General features: G+C 34.3%; 2 protein-coding genes across 4 annotated transcripts; one reads left to right on the forward strand and one right to left on the reverse strand.

The window, feature by feature from the left end:
• Positions 1–77: 77 nt before the first annotated feature.
• LOC145123783 (alpha/beta-Hydrolases superfamily protein) lies at positions 78–12,353 on the reverse strand. Of its 3 annotated transcripts, none has more exons than XM_079058988.1 (7): positions 12,096–12,353; positions 11,546–11,625; positions 2,190–2,809; positions 1,646–2,104; positions 1,330–1,389; positions 812–1,228; positions 78–723 (listed from the first exon to the last, which is right to left on the reverse strand). In XM_079058988.1, exons 3-7 carry the CDS (start codon positions 2,790–2,792, stop codon positions 286–288), a joined length of 1,977 nt encoding a protein of 658 aa, XP_078915114.1. In that variant the 5' UTR covers positions 2,793–2,809; positions 11,546–11,625; positions 12,096–12,353; the 3' UTR covers positions 78–285. The 3 variants fall into 3 exon arrangements, with proteins under 3 accessions (XP_078915114.1, XP_078915115.1, XP_078915116.1); XM_079058989.1 differs by lacking the exon at positions 12,096–12,353 and adding an exon at positions 11,860–12,076; XM_079058990.1 differs by lacking the exons at positions 11,546–11,625; positions 12,096–12,353 and adding an exon at positions 2,924–3,350.
• Positions 12,354–15,526: 3,173 nt separating this feature from the next.
• LOC145124638 (uncharacterized) lies at positions 15,527–15,886 on the forward strand. The gene has a single exon (XM_079060051.1). It carries the CDS (start codon positions 15,527–15,529, stop codon positions 15,884–15,886), a length of 360 nt encoding a protein of 119 aa, XP_078916177.1.
• The last annotated feature ends 1,700 nt before the right edge of the window (positions 15,887–17,586 follow it).

Below are 17,586 nucleotides of genomic sequence, written 5' to 3' on the forward strand. Positions count from 1 at the left end.
TCTCTCCTTAGCACAGCGCAACTCCTAATGCATATAATTCACGAATAATAGGATGGTATGTATGGAAACAGCTAATATTAATTATACTGGGGATTTCATTATTAACATTTATTGGTAATACATACATACAATGGGAATTGGGGGCTAAGATGGAACACAATATACAATAATGTAATTAGTTGAACAAATTTGAAGCCAAACCTTTTTATGAACATCATCATCATCACATCACAATCCCAATCAAGTTAGTGTAGTTTTCCCTAGCTTACCTAACAGCAATGCTACTCAGGCCACCTCTGTAGTAATCAGCCTGTTTTGATCTGAAACCGAAACTGTGAAGTTGTTGTCTTTGAGCTTTGTTTCTTGACTCCAATAGTGTGGAGATTGTGAAGTCAGCAATGGCCACAAAAGGTTGCTCTGTTGTGATGTTGGTTTCTTCTTGAAGGTCTTTGTGAGTTGTCTTATGATTCCATTAACCGCCTTTAGGTAGTTACTTGAGTCATGGTCTCTAAGGATTGTGCCATCGGACCCATAAGCTGTTGGATGTTGTAACGTTTCTATTGGGTGTGGGGAGTTTAGGAAGGCCCGAATAGCCGCCTTGGTCTTGGAATTGTTCTTAATAGCGTATAAAGCGCTCCCAGGAGGGAGTAAAGGATGATGTGGCGACGAATTTTCATCCGGTTGGAGTATAAACATTTTCCCAAGTGGCGTATATAACAAACTCTGCATATATGCAAGGAGATACATACTCTGTTGGTATATGAATATAGGGATATATGTTATCAGTTATGTTATGTAGGATAGGACTTACATTTCTATTTAGGCAGGGATGAGAGCGGAAGGTGGCGCATAGACGTTTGAGTAATTGGGCAACATGGTTTGGGTAATTGCATGAAAAGGCCCTGGGGACGATGTCTCTATGCATCATGACACAGTGAATGTGGTTTTCGTGTAAACCCAGGTGGTCGAGAATCTTTTGACCGTTACAGAAGACAAAGGGCGAACCAAAGGTGACGACGGGTCGTAGAGCCGACGCCTTGACAACTTCCCTGGTGAGCAGCATCAGGTTAACTAGTAAAGACAGGCTGCCCCCAAGAGAATGCCCCGTGAATTGAAGCTTTGCTCTTTCACCGTATCTCTCCAGATGCTCTACAATATGTGGCATGAACTGCTCATATATTCCCTTTGCAGCCTCGTATATTCCCCTATGAACTAGCACCCCTGTTCCCTGTAACATTTTTTTTTTTTTTTTTTTTTTTTGTAAGTTTATTATGGGTTTTCTTATTATTGCTATACCATCAAGGAAGGTGTGTAACCTGATTTGCTTACCTCAAACTTAGTCGGTTCAAAGAAGAGATTTGCTTGCCATGATGCCACCGAGTCTGAACCCTGCAATTGCCAGAACGGTTAGTAAATTCTCTAGATCTCCATTAGTAATCTTTGACACCAATCACATAAACTAATCTCTTATACTGCTCTATCCAAAGATTTGATTCACACTCTAAACCAATAATAAGAATGTAAGAATCAAATACTTGAAAGCCATCGACTCCTTTTATAGTTACGGAGCCCACTCTATCTTTTTTACACTCTATTAAGACAAATAAATTCTTCTTTCGATATTAGCCTGCAAATTAAAAAGTACCTGGATGACAAAGCAGCGAGTGTATATACTGGAGTCATCACAAATAAACCATTCACAAGGAGAGGAGTGAATGGACTGAAGATCCTTTGCAGCCTCCTGCTTTTCTTTCTCAGGTGCTGCAACAACTGCTGTCATAGTGGAAGCTGCCATATACGCAGCCATCTCCGAATTGTAGACTCTTGGACTTGGAGAGTAATCCGCAGCATCATCTTCCTCATGTTTTGGTTCTGGTTCTGGTTCAGACACGAGGTTTATAAGTCCACCTGCGTGGGATCTTACATATGTTGCTGCCGAGGCTGCTATCTCATAAGCTGAAGTACGGTTTATTCGCTTCATTTCCTTTTCACTCACACTCGCAGGTAACCGAACTGAGTCGTGTGCCATGGCTTCAGCTAAACCTTTCTTCTCCCATGAGGATGTTACAAATGTCAAATCATAGTATCGTCTCAAGTCGTCCTCCTACAATCATGTCACAATTTTTTTTTATATTTTTGCCCCCCAATTTTGGAAAGACTAGTAACACAACATCTATAGATATATATACCTCGATTTCTGGGATAACATAGGCCATGTTACAGAGAAAAGCCAGTTGTGAGAAATCTTTGGTATCAGACCAAGAAACTTTATCCAACAGCTGGGAGAATGTTTCCTGATTGATGCTTTCAATACCTTCATCATCGCTATAATCCACTTCACACCCATCATCTTCATCATCACACTCTTTTTCTTCATTGTCACCATCCATTTCATTACTCTGTTGTTTCTGAACCCATCGGCTTCGAATCTCCATTAACCTCTCTACCCAGTTCGCTCTTTTCTTCTCCATTTCTATATCGCTCAATTCATGACAATGTCTCTCATCTGAATCTGTCTCAAACAGCAGTGTCTTGAGGGAATTGGGGATGATAGAACGCGATAGATTGAAGTCGAAAATTCCCATTGAAGGGCTGTTTTTCAACTTAGGCTGATTCATGCAGGAGGCCTTGGCTGAATAGCATAGATTGTTGTCGGAGTATGCTCTTTGAATTCTCGCATGTTGTCTTAAATTTTGACCCGAGATTGAGCGGTTAAGGATGTTTGGTCTCTTTCCTGTTATTGGGCTTTCCGGTTGGCTGGAAACCGATATACTACTACTGCATGCCATCATTAACAACAATAGATACCCTGAAACATACACTCTCTTTAATTAACACATGTTTATGTTTATGTTTATTGGGATGGAGTTTCCTGCACCCAAAACAATCAAGGCATAAAAGATTATATACGGAAAACTGGAACCTCGGAAACACCACCGACAACATAGATCAGTTCCCTTTTTTATTTCACCAAAGCAACCAACACTTATTCTGAGGATTATTCGGCTTCTTATAAGATACTAAATTAAGTTAGTAATAATATAAACACGACACATTGGGGTTTTGTTTTGTGTGACCCTTGAAACTATCACTTCCAAACTTTGACCGGACGACGTTTTTAAATTGGGTAATGGGTTAAAAAAAGGAGACGTGGATTACTTGTAAGGTAACAAAGCAAGAGCAACTACGAGTTTTTAACCAAAATGGGGTTATAGAAAAAAATATTTACCAATCTAGTATAATATGAAAATTATTTACCAGTGTTTTTCTTCATTTTTTTTTATTTTTCAATATTTCTTATTGTTTTTCTATTTATTAAAAAATCAGCTTTTTTATTTTTTTTAATTCAGTTTTTTTTACTATTTATTGTTTTTAAATATCAGTTTATTTTTTTATTTTATTTTTGTTTTAGTTTTTTTTTATTAAATTTTATATACTTTTATTTACTATACATTTAACATAAATATCTAACATACAAAAGAGCTTTATTATTTTGGTTCATTATATGCCTATTTGATTAATTTTTTTCTATCGTTTATATAGTGATTACGAGTTTACTTTAATTTTCTTATCATTTATTTATATATATTTTTTAAAAACTTAACCCTTTACAAAAAGAAGTTTTTTCTCATGTCTTTATTTATACAACCTTTGCATGCTTTTTAATTGAGTTTCTTTACATTGAAAATAAAATATAAAAAGCAAAAGTAATAGTTGTGTTATAAAATTTTGTCCGTATATTTTTTTTTACAATTTTGTTTTCACGTGTTTTGAAATAATAGTTTTTATTGATTTGGAAATTTGTTTTCTAAATATTTTTTTACATATTTCGTTTTATGCATGTATTTTATGATTTCTTTCGTTTTACAAATTAGATTTTTTTTAAAATTTGTTTTCTATGTTTTTACATATTTGTTTTTATGTAAAGACAAAAAATATGTAAACTTTTGCTTTTTATATTTTATAATGTAAAGACACTCAATTAAAAAGCATGCAAATGTTGTATAAATAAAGACATGAGAAAAAACTTGAATTTGTAAAAAGGTTAAGTTTTTAAAATATATGTATAAATAAATGATAAGAAAATTAAAGTAAACTCGTAATCACTATATAAACGGTAGAAAAAAATTAATCAAATAGGCATGTAATGAACCAAAATAATAAAGCTCTTTTGTATGTTAGATATTTATGTTAAATGCATAGTAAATAATAATAATAATAATAAACTGATATTTAAAATAAATAGTAAAAAAACTGAAATAAAAAAAAGTAAAAAAACTGATATTTAAATAAATAGAAAAACAATAAGAAATATTGAAAAATAAAAAAAATGAAGAAAAACACTAGTTTGGTAAATATTTTTCAAACTATACTAGATTGGTAAATATTTTTTTCAATAACCCTATTTTGGTTAAAAACTCGAGCAACTACCAATCAAACAGAATACTAATTTATTGTCTGGTAGCTGTCTTGTCCTATACTAGTATATAGCATGTATGGAGTTGATATCAATGTGACAAAACTTTAGTATTAGCCTTCTCTTTACTTGAAGCATCCGTCCGTCTGTTCCAAAATAAGAGGACAAGTGAAAACAAACGACATCATCATTATCATTATCATATTTATATAAAAACTAAATCCAATCATCACTGCTACCTGAGTCGAATACTATAGATTTTCTCACTGTTCAGGTCATCCGTACAAATATTTTAAAGGATTTACAAGAATTAAATATGCCTACAAAAAGGAAAAATTCTGTATTCTGCCATGCTCCTACAATCAGATACCTAATCTTGTCCCTCCATAAAAAGACTATGCATGGGTTCATCAAACTAGTTTACTTTTTTTTTTCTTCCTAAAAAATGATTATTAAGAAAGAGAATATGTATTATTTTATATGTTTTTTTTTTCTGCAAATATAAAATGGGACTTCCAAGTGTAAAAGCGTTGCACAAATAAAAGTTAGAATAAAAAGCTGTATAATGTATATATTATATTGTACTATATGATTAGTGTTAGAATAAGAAGTCATAGTATAACGATACCTTTATTTTGTTACTTTGTTTCCACCAAGGTTATACTGTTTCGTGTTTGGAGTTCTAATAATCTAATCTACAAACAATTTAGTCTTTGGACCTTCTTTTCTCGAAAGATAAGATAAAGATTTGTATATGTTTAGGTGTAGAGTTGTTCAAACTTGTTCTTAACACTTCCAAGTTCCAAGTATTTTTGTATACATGACTTATGCTAAACATTTATCCATAAAGTGTGTGTGTGCACGCTTATTATTATTATTTTATTTTATTTTATTTTATTTATTTATTTATGTTAAAGAATATGCACTATTTTTGTACCATAACAACTATCATTAAGTTTGAGATGTATAATTAGTTTATCAGTTCCCTCATTATTTTGTTTTTGCAAGCAATTTAGTTTCATATATTAGATAATCCGATGTCATTTCTTCCTAGGTTTTTATCCAATCAATTTATAGTTTTGGTCACTATGGTATACATCTTGTAGGTTTGGTCATATTTTTGGAAATTTAACACCATTAATCCTTATGTCTTGTAAATCCTCCTATTTTAGTCTCTCTTCCGGTTACCATCTATACCATCCCTTTAAGTATTTATGAAAGGATTAAAATCAATGTTTTAAAAACCGGTTTGAACCGGCCGGTCGAACCGGTTGGACCGGGAATCGGGGAAGGGAGCGGTTCAACTATCATCGGTTTTACGTCGATTTCTGAACCGGATTGAACCGACCGGTTTTTAGAAAAACCAGGTTGAACAGGTGAAAATATACCGGTTGAACCGGTTAAACCAAATAAAAACACATGGAAAAAAACCATTTGCATAATAAAGTTTGGTGAATTTTTTCAAATCAATGTAGTTTTCTCTAAATAAAAACATATGATAAATGTTATAAAGTTTGTAATGTATTTGAAGTGATCTACAACTTATTTGTACGTATTTTTCTAATGTTTGAACTTGTAAACGTCAAATTCATGATTTATATATGTATGTATATATAGAAAAATAGGAAAAATATGAAAATTATAGAAACCGGTTGACCCGCCGGTCGAACCGGTTAAACCGGTTGAACCGGGAACCGGGAACTAAACCGGTTCAACTAAAAAACCGGTTTTTATAACATTGATTAAAATACCACTAGTTTTGTCTTTTCTAATTTTTGACATTACTAACATCTCTGGGATTATTTCTATAAAAGACTGAAAAGATGTCTAAAAGCATTCTACAAACCATCAACCATGCTACTCACTTAAGCCCTATTTAGCAAAAATAAGCTAGTTTATAAGCTGATTTGTTGTAATTTACTAGTAAAACTATAGAAATAGTTTATTTTAGCTTATGAACTAACTTATAAGCTAGCTTTTAATAAGCTACTTTGAGATAGATTTTGATAACTTTATGAAGTTTTTAAAAAATACTCCAAATATGTCCTTAATTATGTCTACTCTTTTTTCTTTTAGGTATATATCTAAAAGTCCATTTATATCATTTTACATTCCAGTCTAAGCTTACAAGCTACTTTTAACAAACACTAGTAATTCATACGCTAGTTTATCAACTAAAAACTAGTTCATTAGCTAGTCTGCCAAGCATGATCTTAGTACTCTCTTTGTCTCTTCCATTTATGAAAGTCCAACACCACCTACTCCGCCTCCTTTCACCTTTGGCATGGCATTGGAACCACTCCGACCACCCCTTCACGATGGACCTCCTCTCATCCACCTCCACCTCCGACCATCGACTCTCCCCCTCTCCCTCTCTCACATGCAAGCGACTCTCTCTTATGTATCTTTCGCCTATAATCCGACATCCATCTCTCTCTCTCTCTCTCTCTCTCTATATATATATATATATATATATATATATATATATATATATACCCTTTACAGCTTCGGCCTCTGGCGAAAATTAGTGCAACTCCGATTTTTATTTTTGGGTTCAACTCCGGACACTGGAAACCTACAAATATGGTGTGGCCTTAGGATAACCATGAGGCTATGGTGGTATCGAATTTAACTCTTGTTTTGGTCTATCTACGATGTTGTTCTGGAATTCAACTTCGAATTGAACAAGTGATAGGTTCGTCAAAGTGGAAACATAGTGTAAGGTGTTCGGTAGTGACCCTTGGTTCTGTAGGAAACATTGGGCAATAAGGAGAAAGGGAAATAGACATGCGATAGTTATGGCGCAGGTTGCTGGAGGCGGTGAGAGGAAAGAGAATAAGGGTTAGGGGAAGTTGGTGATGATGGAGGTCAAAAGAGGGGAATGACCTTTATCTCCAAGACTAAAGACCCACTCACTTTTAATGATTATAGGCTGATTAGCCTCATCAGCTGCCTCTATAAAATTATTACTAAAGCCCTTGCAAATCTCATGAAAAAGTCAAAAGTTCGGTGGTTGACTAAATTCAAACGGGTTTTATAAAAGGACGCAACATCCTTGATGGTCCGTTGATCATAACAAAATTTGTTCTTGGGCAAAAAAAAGACAAGAAAAAAAGTCTTCCTTCTCAAGGTGGACTTCGACAAAGCCTTTGACTCTATTAATTGGAACTACCTTGATTTTGTTATGTCTCAAAATGGGGATCGGAACCGATGACGATTTTGAGTTAGGGGTGCCTTGCTTCTTTGAGAGCCTCTATCCTCATCAATGGCTCCCCGACTAGGGAATTCCCTATTCCAAATTGCCAAGGTTCCCTCTTTTTCCTTTTCATTATTGCTATAGAGGTATTAAACACGACTATAAGATCGACTTCTCAACTTTCCCTTTTTCATGGCATTCAAATCCCAAACAACGGGCCTTCTGTTTCACACCTTTTTTATGCCGATGTTGCACTTTTTCAGGTGATTGGACTAGTTCTAGCTTTATCAATTTGTCCCAGATTCTCAGATGCTTCCATGTCTCTTTCGACCTTAAAGTGAACTTTCATAAGTCCATGGTGTTTGGAATCGGAGTGCCAGATAACGAGATTGTCAGTTGTGCTCATATTCTTGGTTGTGAGGCAGCTTCTTTTCCTTTTGTTTATTTAGGTGTTCTGGTTGGCTCCAACATGTCTTTAAAATGCAACTGGAAACCTATAATTGAGCGTGTCCATCGCAAGTTATCCACTTGGAAGTCTAAAACTCTTTCATTTGGGGTTGACTAAATTTGGTCAAGTCTGTGTTGCAAAGTCTACCTCTGTATTATTTCTCTCTCTTTAAGGCCCCTATGTCTATTTTGAATGAGATTGAGAAAATCTGCATGGGATTCCTTTTGGGTGGCAACGAGGAGAAAAACAAAATCAGTTGGGTTAATTGGAAGGTGGTCCTTGTCAGCAAGGAGAACGGAGGGCTGGGTATTGGTTCTTTAAAAAAGCATAAAACTTTCCCTACTTTTCAAATGGATTTGGCGTTTAAAATCTAAAGATTTCGCCTTATGGTGTCATGTTAAATGCGGATTTCACAATCTTGCTAGGAAGCATGTGTTTAAATTGGTGAAGAAATCCTTTCATGGTGTCTGGGGGAATGTTGTCAAAATTATACAGGAGCTTGATGGTTTGGAGATCGACTTTGCTGAAATTCTCTCATGTAAAGTGGGTTCAAGTACTAAAACCCTCTTTTGGCTCGATGATTGGGCTGGTGGGTGCACCTTCGCATCCCGTTTCTCGTATCTCTTGGCCCTAGATTCGAAGGAAGTCTTGCTTTGTATTAGAAATGATACACCAAAATGACATCAGTTGGAGTAGGAAAAGGAATCTCAGACACCCGATCGAGCTACTGGATTTGATCAATTACATGATGTTATTAATAATTTCTCCCCCTTCCGACATAACGGACATTTGGAGCTCAAATCTCGCCGCAGATAGTAAGTTTTATGTTCATGATCTCAGGCGCACCATTGATTCCAAGCTGACCTCCAGTGTGATCATCCCAACTATTTGGCTTAAGTTGGTGTCCCTCAAAGTCATTGGGTTTGTTTGGAGGGCATGTATGGATTAGGGATGAAAGTGGGTCCAAACCCGGACCGGATGGACCCGGACCCGGAAAACCCGGAACCGGTTAACGGGATTTTGTAGAACCGGAAACCGGACCGGTATATAGGAACCGGTTCCGGTTCGGTTCCGGGTAAAGTGGGTCTAGAACCGGAAAACCCGGAAACATCAAAGTGGGTAGGTTGGAACCGGATAAAGTGGGTTTAGAACCGGAAAACCAGGAAAAACCGGAATTTTTTGGTAATTACTTAGTACTTAGTGGGTTGAACTTTGAAAAATTTCATATTGATATCCCGACTTTGGGGGACTGTAACTCATTGAATATGAAACAAAAATTAACAAAATTATAGTCTAAAATCATGTACAAACTCTAAAATACACTCTGGAAAAAACCGCACGTCAATCCGACTTTAAACGAATGAGATATGCATGTGTTAACATTTTCACATAATACAAAATACAAAAACAAATAGTTGAAAAGTTGAAATTTTTCAGTTTTGATATCCCGACTTCGGAGGACTGTAAATCATTGAATGTTAAACCAAAAATGACAAAATTATAGTCTAAACTCATGTACAAACTGTAAACTACAAGTTGGAAAAAACTACATGTCAATCCGACTTCAAACGAATTAGATATGCATGTTTTAAAACTTTCACCGAATACAAAAAAAATGAAAAACTAAAAACTTCCAGTTTTGATATCTCGACTTTGGGGGACTGTGATTCAATGAATATAAAACTAAAAATGGCAAATTTATAGTCTAAAATCATGTACAAACTCTAAACTACATGTTGGAAAAAACAACATGTCAATCGGAGTTGAAACGAATGAGATATGCATCTTTTAAACGTTTCATAAAAACCGGTTCTGGCCCTAAAAGTGTATCCGGTTCCAAACACCGGTTCCGGTTTTTAGACCCGGTTTACCCGGACCCGATGGACCCAAACCCGGATTACCCCGAACCCGGATAAAGCCAATTTTTAAACCCGGAACCGGAACCGGTTCTATATATTCCAGTTCTAACGGTTCCGATTCCGGTTCCGGTCCGGTTTTCCGGTTCTAAATCTCATCCCTAGTATGGACCCTATCCCCTCAGCTTTGGCCCTCATGCATCAAGGACCTAATATCCCTTCTATTGCGTGCCATTTTTGTCACAATGCTATCGACTCTACCGACCACCTACTTGTGGATTGCCCTTACACTTGCGATGTTACGACCTGGATCTTCAAATGGTGTGATATGCCCTCACAAACTTTCACCTCGATTAAAGACATCATTGATTTTGCAGCTAGTTGGGGTAGATGCCCAAAGAAGAGAAAATTTCTTAATTTCTATTATTTATGGTGTCTTATGGTGCGTGTGGAATGCAAGAAACGACAAAGTATTCAACAAGATTTACTCCTCTGCAACTAAAGTTGTGGATTGCATCATCACTATCGTGTTTAATTGGGTCAATTTAAGGATAGTTTTGGTGCTTGTAAACGGGTCAATTGGGTTTGTTGCCTTTTTAACATTTTATAAGTTTTTGTGTTGTTCCCTTTTTGTCTGCTTTCCTTCTCTCAGGCAGGTCTTTGTCTTTCTATAAATTTCGATGTTTCATAAAAAAAAAAGCTCTAAAAATATTATGGGTATATATTATAAAATTTTGCTCACTGTTTTCCTTATTTCATTTTAAATATGTCTCTCTTTCTCTTTGGAAGCTTTTAATAAAGCGAGACATAATAATTGTCAACAAATATAGATACACGAATAAATGCTAAAAAGCATGGCGGTATCTGTATATGTACTTGATGCGCATCTGGTGCATTTGGGTCCATATATAATTAGGCCCCCTAACAGTGTTTCTTCGATATAAAACTGACAACTCACGAGACTTATGACTTATGAGAATCTGGTCCCACTTAAGTCTTCACTAATCAAATATCAAAATATAACATAGTATAAAGTATTACATAATGAATATATAACTAGAACTATATGAGGAAAAAATATACTAGTAACAACCGGACAATAATTGCTGTCTAGAATCCAGATGAATTGCTCTGTCAACTAAATAATCAAGTAGGACTATTATTTTCTTGCTGGTTACATGTTAAAACTTTAAATAAGAAAATTGCAAATTCTTTTGAAAACAATATTTAATGTAGAATCGACTAAATAAACAAATATTATTTTCATAAAAAACAGTAACTTGAATAATTAATTAATTAGGCCAAATTACTTATTAAATAAACGTTTTACACATTGATCACGAACATCTTAAGAGTTACGTGCATAACTAATAGCACAAATTAAAACAAGTCATACACTTGAATTTTGAATCAAATTAGCATCATTAAAGTGGGGACATGCATACACACAACAGCTAGCCCATCATATTGAATAGTTCAATCAATATAGATTAGCAGCAAGCATTACAGTAGCATGACACAACGGAAACAAATTAAGTTTGTTAACCGCTCAAGTTATACACAAATTCAATCGATTTGCAGGATTTTTTCTCAAACAATAATTTCATACACAAAATCCCAATACATACCTTATACCTTGAAGACCAATCTGCGATCCAACTCAAGCTGTTTCCGTAACGTATTGAATCGGACCTCGCATCGGACAAATCTGTAACAATTACACCAGCAATTAATTGATTAAACGAACTATCAATTTTCACCCAACTTCCTAAATTTAACTCAGCATTCCGATCATTTGGATCGATCGGTCGATACATGACATATATATATATATATATATATATATATATATATATATATATATATATATATATCCATGAATTGCTTGTTTCTGTCATTTATTTTGTGTTGTTGAGAGAGAGGGAGAGAGAGAAAGACGTACATGTCCTTCTGCAATACATAGCTCCAATCGATGGAGAACTCTCGCAGTAGGAATACCAAATATGAATATAAAATATCACCACGAATTTGATTAAAAAAAATTATTAACCAAACGAACGATCAATTCGCTCCAAAATTTTATCAGCACTCAATTCAGTTGGGTATATATCTCGATTAAAAGCGTTTTTTTTTTTTTTTTTTTAATGTATGATCGGTGAGAGACAGAGAAAAACTTACATGTCCACTGCTGCGAAAGCTCCAATCAATGGAGAACTCCCGCAGCAGGCTTGCGACCGAATGTATATATCTATGATGAATTGATCCAAGCTTTTCTTCTAGAATTGATCAATCTATCGGTTGTCGCACAAGTTTCTCAAACAATTTTCGATAATTCAAACACGCATATGTAAATATAAATATGTATAGAAAAATACCCACAAACACAATATTTTCTTCTTCTCTCTCAAGAAGGAAGGAGAGATTAAATTTTGGGTCATACTCTTTCGGTGGTTAGTGAGATCTGGTAAGACTTTTTATATGGCCACCTGAGAGAGAGAGAGAGAATCTCCTCACGTGGTTTTTCGAGCTTGCCACGTACCCTGACCAATTTTATTAATACTATTTTGACCTTTTTGCCCTTTTGCATTTTTAATCATAAATTAAGAAATGTTAAAATTAAATTTGTCATTGGAGTGAGTTTTGACACTAATTCGCTCCAAATCTCTAAAAATTTTACGGATTTGGATTTTAATTTTCAATTCGTTTATCCGTTTATGAGCCATATCCATTTACCTTTTTATCAAATATATTGGGTATAAATCTTTGTCGATTCGCTCAATTTATAACCCGTCAAATATATATATATATATATATATATATATATATATATATATATATATATATATATATATATATAACACCAAAGTATGCAACTCTATGTCTAAGTAAAATGCAATTATTATTTGATTGGATTTTGAGTATTAAGTAATGTATATATTATTTAAGTAGACATTTTATATTTTTTGATAAATATTACTTTGTGGAATACATCAAAATTGTGAAATTGTAATATTGAAAAAGAGTCGGGTTAATGGGTTGGATATTCGTTGATTCAGTGGATACGGGTATGGATTCAATTATTTAAAACACTGAGGGTTATTGGAGCGGGACGGGTAATGTTTTTAAAATTTTTAAAGGCTTTGGATCAATGGTGATTCGCTCCAGACCCACCCCATTTACAGGTCTAGTCAAAATGTAAGTTTATTTGCTTTCTTTTTCCTAATCTAAAACTTTTAAGCAAGTTTGCTAATTTTATTATTGGAACCTAAAGGAATACGATCAAGACTTTATAAAGGTGAATGAGCATGATAGGTTTTTGAAAAAAATGACTTACCACGATAATTATCTTTGTCGTTTTGTACATATTTAGACAATTTTTTTTAGTACACGTTTGCCCATTTAACTTGTTATATGTGTTTACATATTACCATTGTCACCGGCTACAATAGATGACAATGGTAATATGTGAACACATTTAACAAGTTAAATGGTCAAATGTGTACAAAAAAATAAAGTTGCTTAAATGTGAACAAAACAAAAAGTTAATTACCATGATAAGTCATTTCCCCTACTTTTAATAGCGATTTTATTTTTCATATTTATTAGTCATATTTTTTTCAAACATTATTTTTAAAGTATCCATGATTTCCTAAATATTAATTAAATATTGATCACTTCTAAACTTTATTTTTTAATTAATAAACGTTTTTATTTTGTGAAATATTTTATATAGCCTCTTATATTTTTTCTTTTGATTTTAAGCATATACAATATTTTTAAAGTATATAGTAAATGTTTTAAGTATGGAGGGTCTTTTAAAAAATAAAAAAAATATTCCGTAGCAAATAAAAAAACAAAAAAAAATCTATATAATGTAAATGTTTTAAAATTATTTCAACTTTTTAATACTTTTTCAGTAGAAGTTTATAAGCTTTTAATTTTTTTAATACAACATTTTAAACTAGTATTTAATGAAAGTATTTTAAAATGTTATTAAAAAGTATTAAATTGTCATATAAAATTTGTGAAACAATTTAAAAATATTATAAAAGAAAGTTTAGAAATAATTATATGAAAGTTATAAAAAAATTGTATGAAAATGTATAAAAAAAAGTTAAAAACTTATAAGAAAAATTAAAAACGTTTATAAAATATTTGGTTTAAAAACACTTGTATTAAAATTATATGAAAATGTAGAAAAAGTTTAAAAAAAATTATAAGCAAAGTTTAAAACATTGTATTACAAAAACTTATAGAAAAAAAATATCATAAAAATGTTATAAGAAATTATAAAAAGTCTTAAGAAATTTATAAAAAAAATTGTTCACATTTAGACAATTTTTGCACACATTTGACCATTTAACTTGTTAAATGTGTTTACATATTACCATTGTCACCTGCTATAGCAGGTGGCAGTGGTAATATATTAACAAATTTAATAAGTTAAATGTTTAAATATATAAAAAAAATTGCCTAGACGTGAATAAGACGAAAATGTAATTACCCTGTCAAGTTATTTTCCTATGTTTTTATTTGTAGTTTTCACAATTATATATTGTAAACAAATTAATTTGTAACGGACTTTGGGTTCTTTTTAATCAAATTAAAGTATTTATTACATATTAATAAAAATATAATTCAATTATCATATATACAAAAACTTGAAAATATAGAAGGAATTCCAAAACCAAAATAAATCCAATATAAGATACGAATTTAATTTAAATCAAAAGAAACTTGAAACCAAACAAATGACGTCCATAGAATAATCCAAATGTATATTAAAGCAAAAGGGCATTATGGGGATTCCAGATATATTATGCCAGTGAAACATGGGCCAAATGTGCGGTTGCATGTAATGTAGGTTAGTGATTGTGGCCCCCTTTTCGCAGTCTTTTTAAGAATACCAGCAGCTAGCTATATATGGCCTGTAAGCCGTAGCTGTTTAATTCGAAAGGCGTTGGGAGCTGGAATCATAAACAACTTTCCTGCTTGGCATTCAGTGCGTCGGACACGTGTCGTAAAATATGGCTAGCTTCTCTATATCGTCCTTCATTAATACGGATGACCAAGGTATTAACGTAGCCCATATTTATTGTATATTGGATTTGATTGTATAGTCCATTAATTATAATGTATAGCCCATTTATATTATAGCCCACTCTATGTAGTGTATCTTTATTTATTTATTTATTAATTAATTATTATTATTATTATTATTAATTATTATTATTATTATTTTTCTCTTCCGATCCTCATAAGCCTAAGGCTAAATCCTAGCCGCTTTACCTCCCTCTTCTACTTCTTCTTTCTACCTTCAGCTCTCCACCATGGGTGATGCCACTATCCCTCTAACAAATCAAAAACCGTAAGAAATCGCAAGCATCAAGGCGTATGTACCTCTAATGATTTTATGAACTAAACTATGATGTAAGGCGGATGGCACTATTTATTTGAAACTCACTATCCTGGGTTTGGTGTTCTAGGATTTCCCAAGGACTCCTCCAAACCCACATCCCAGACCAATGAAGAATGGTACAAGTTAGACTTTCTTTTGAAGACATTCATGCTCTATGAAACCCTAACGTGGCCGCTACTCAAGTCTCAACATGATTCTTAAGAAACGCGCCACATCTCACATTGTTTGGCAGAGTTTGGAAAACTTATTTCACGATAACAAGGGTGCACGGGCGCTAGAGTTGGACAATGAAATTTGTTCCATGACACTTGGTGACCTCTCAATTGCTAAATATTGTCAAAAAATGAAAATTGTTGCTGATCTTCTAGATAATATCGAAGCTCCTGTGCCCGAGAAAACTCTTGCTACACATCTTATAAATGGGTTATCACCACAATATGAACACATCACCACTATTCTTCGTCATTGTGATCCTCCACCAACCATTCTGCATGCCCGCTCCAAGCTTTTGGGGGAGGAAAGTCGCATTCTTCGCAACCTTATCACATAAACCACATGCATCATCGCCAACTGTACTGTACGCTGACAACTCTCATGGTAACAACTCTTACTTTCATGGTAGTAACGACAGGGATGGTCGTCGAAGCAAACAACCCTGTCATGGAGGATCCTCTGACTACCGTCTCCCCTTAACTCCTATTGTCACTTGTGCGTCTCAACCACCACCGTGAAACTTAAGCCCCTACATACTACCATGGCAACCCTTTCCTTATTCGTACCCTCACATATGGCGCAACGAACCCAAATCAGACCCACGAACCCACGAGCCCAAATCAGACCCACGAACCCAGTAGCCCAAATCAAACCCACGAACCCACGAGCCCAAATCAGACCCACGAACCCGCCAACCTGTAAACCCGTATAAATAAGTGGGTTGACGAGTCGTATTTGGGTTTATGTTCCAAACTCGCTAACCCGTGACCTGTATAGTTAAATGGGTTGTGACCTGTATAACGGAGTTGCACTTGATGGATCCATATCCCTTTGTAGCTCCCTTGCCATTATCTCCATATGTAACAGTAGAACCATCCTTCTTTATGAAATCTTCCAGAAGAAAATTGAATCCAGTCATATGTCTTGAGCAACCGCTATCTAAATACCAAAATGTTCTTTACCCTAAAACTAAAATATACAGTTGATATACATTGATCCATCTTACAACGGGTCACTTAAGAAAAGATATTATAGCACTCGTTGGGTTTTCAGAAAACAAGATGGATGAAGATGGGATCATCATTAGAAACAAAGAAAGGCTTTTGGCTCAAGGTTTTTGTCAACTGGAAGGGTTAGATTATGATGAAACATTTGCTCCTGTTTCTAGACTTGAAGCAATTCGTCTGTTTTTTGCCTTTGCTTCATTCAAGAACTTCAAAGTTTATCAAATGGATGTCAACATTGTCTTCTTACATGGAGATCTTCTAAACAACCTCCAGGGTTTGAAAATGAGGAGTTTCCAAATCATGTATATCGTCTTGATAAAGTCGTCTATGGTTTAAAACAGGCACCTAGAGCATGGTATGACATATTGGCGACCTATCTTCTTGAAAGTGGATACAAAAGGAAAGATTGACAACACTTTGTTCATCAAACACTCAGAATCTCATATCATTCTTGCTCAAGTGTATGTTGATGACATTATCTTCGGATCCACTGATGAGAATATAAGTTTAGAATTCACTGAAATCATATCTAAGAAGTTTGAGATGAGGATGATGGGTGAACTAATTTTATTTTTAGGTATGCAAGTTAAACAACTAAATGATGGCATTTTTATTTGTCAAGCTAAATACATTGCAAATATGTTGGAGAACTTTGGATTCTCTGATTGCAAGCCAACCAAGACTCCAATGTCCTCATCAGCGTCTATTGGCGTTGATCCAAATGGCGCTGATGTGAATGCAACTCTCTATCAAGGAATGGTTGGCTCTCTGCTCTATCTTACTGCCAATCGCCCTGATATTATGTTTGCTACTATATTGTGTGCTCGTTATGTAACACTTGGTTTAGGTATTGGTCAGTTTTTAATATTTTTAGAGTTGTGGGTTGGGACTCGATGAGTTGGGGAGCTCCAACTCGTCGAGTAGAGATCATATTAGACGCGGGATGAAGAATCTACTCGAGGAGTTGGAAGGCACCAACTCGACGAGTAGGAGCTGGAAAGGGAAACCCTAATTTTCAGGGTTTGTACCC

Source organism: Lactuca virosa, chromosome 7 (genome assembly GCF_052849685.1).
Source record: "Lactuca virosa cultivar CGN04683 chromosome 7, Lactuca_virosa_CGN04683_v6, whole genome shotgun sequence".
Lineage (NCBI taxonomy): Eukaryota > Viridiplantae > Streptophyta > Magnoliopsida > Asterales > Asteraceae > Lactuca > Lactuca virosa.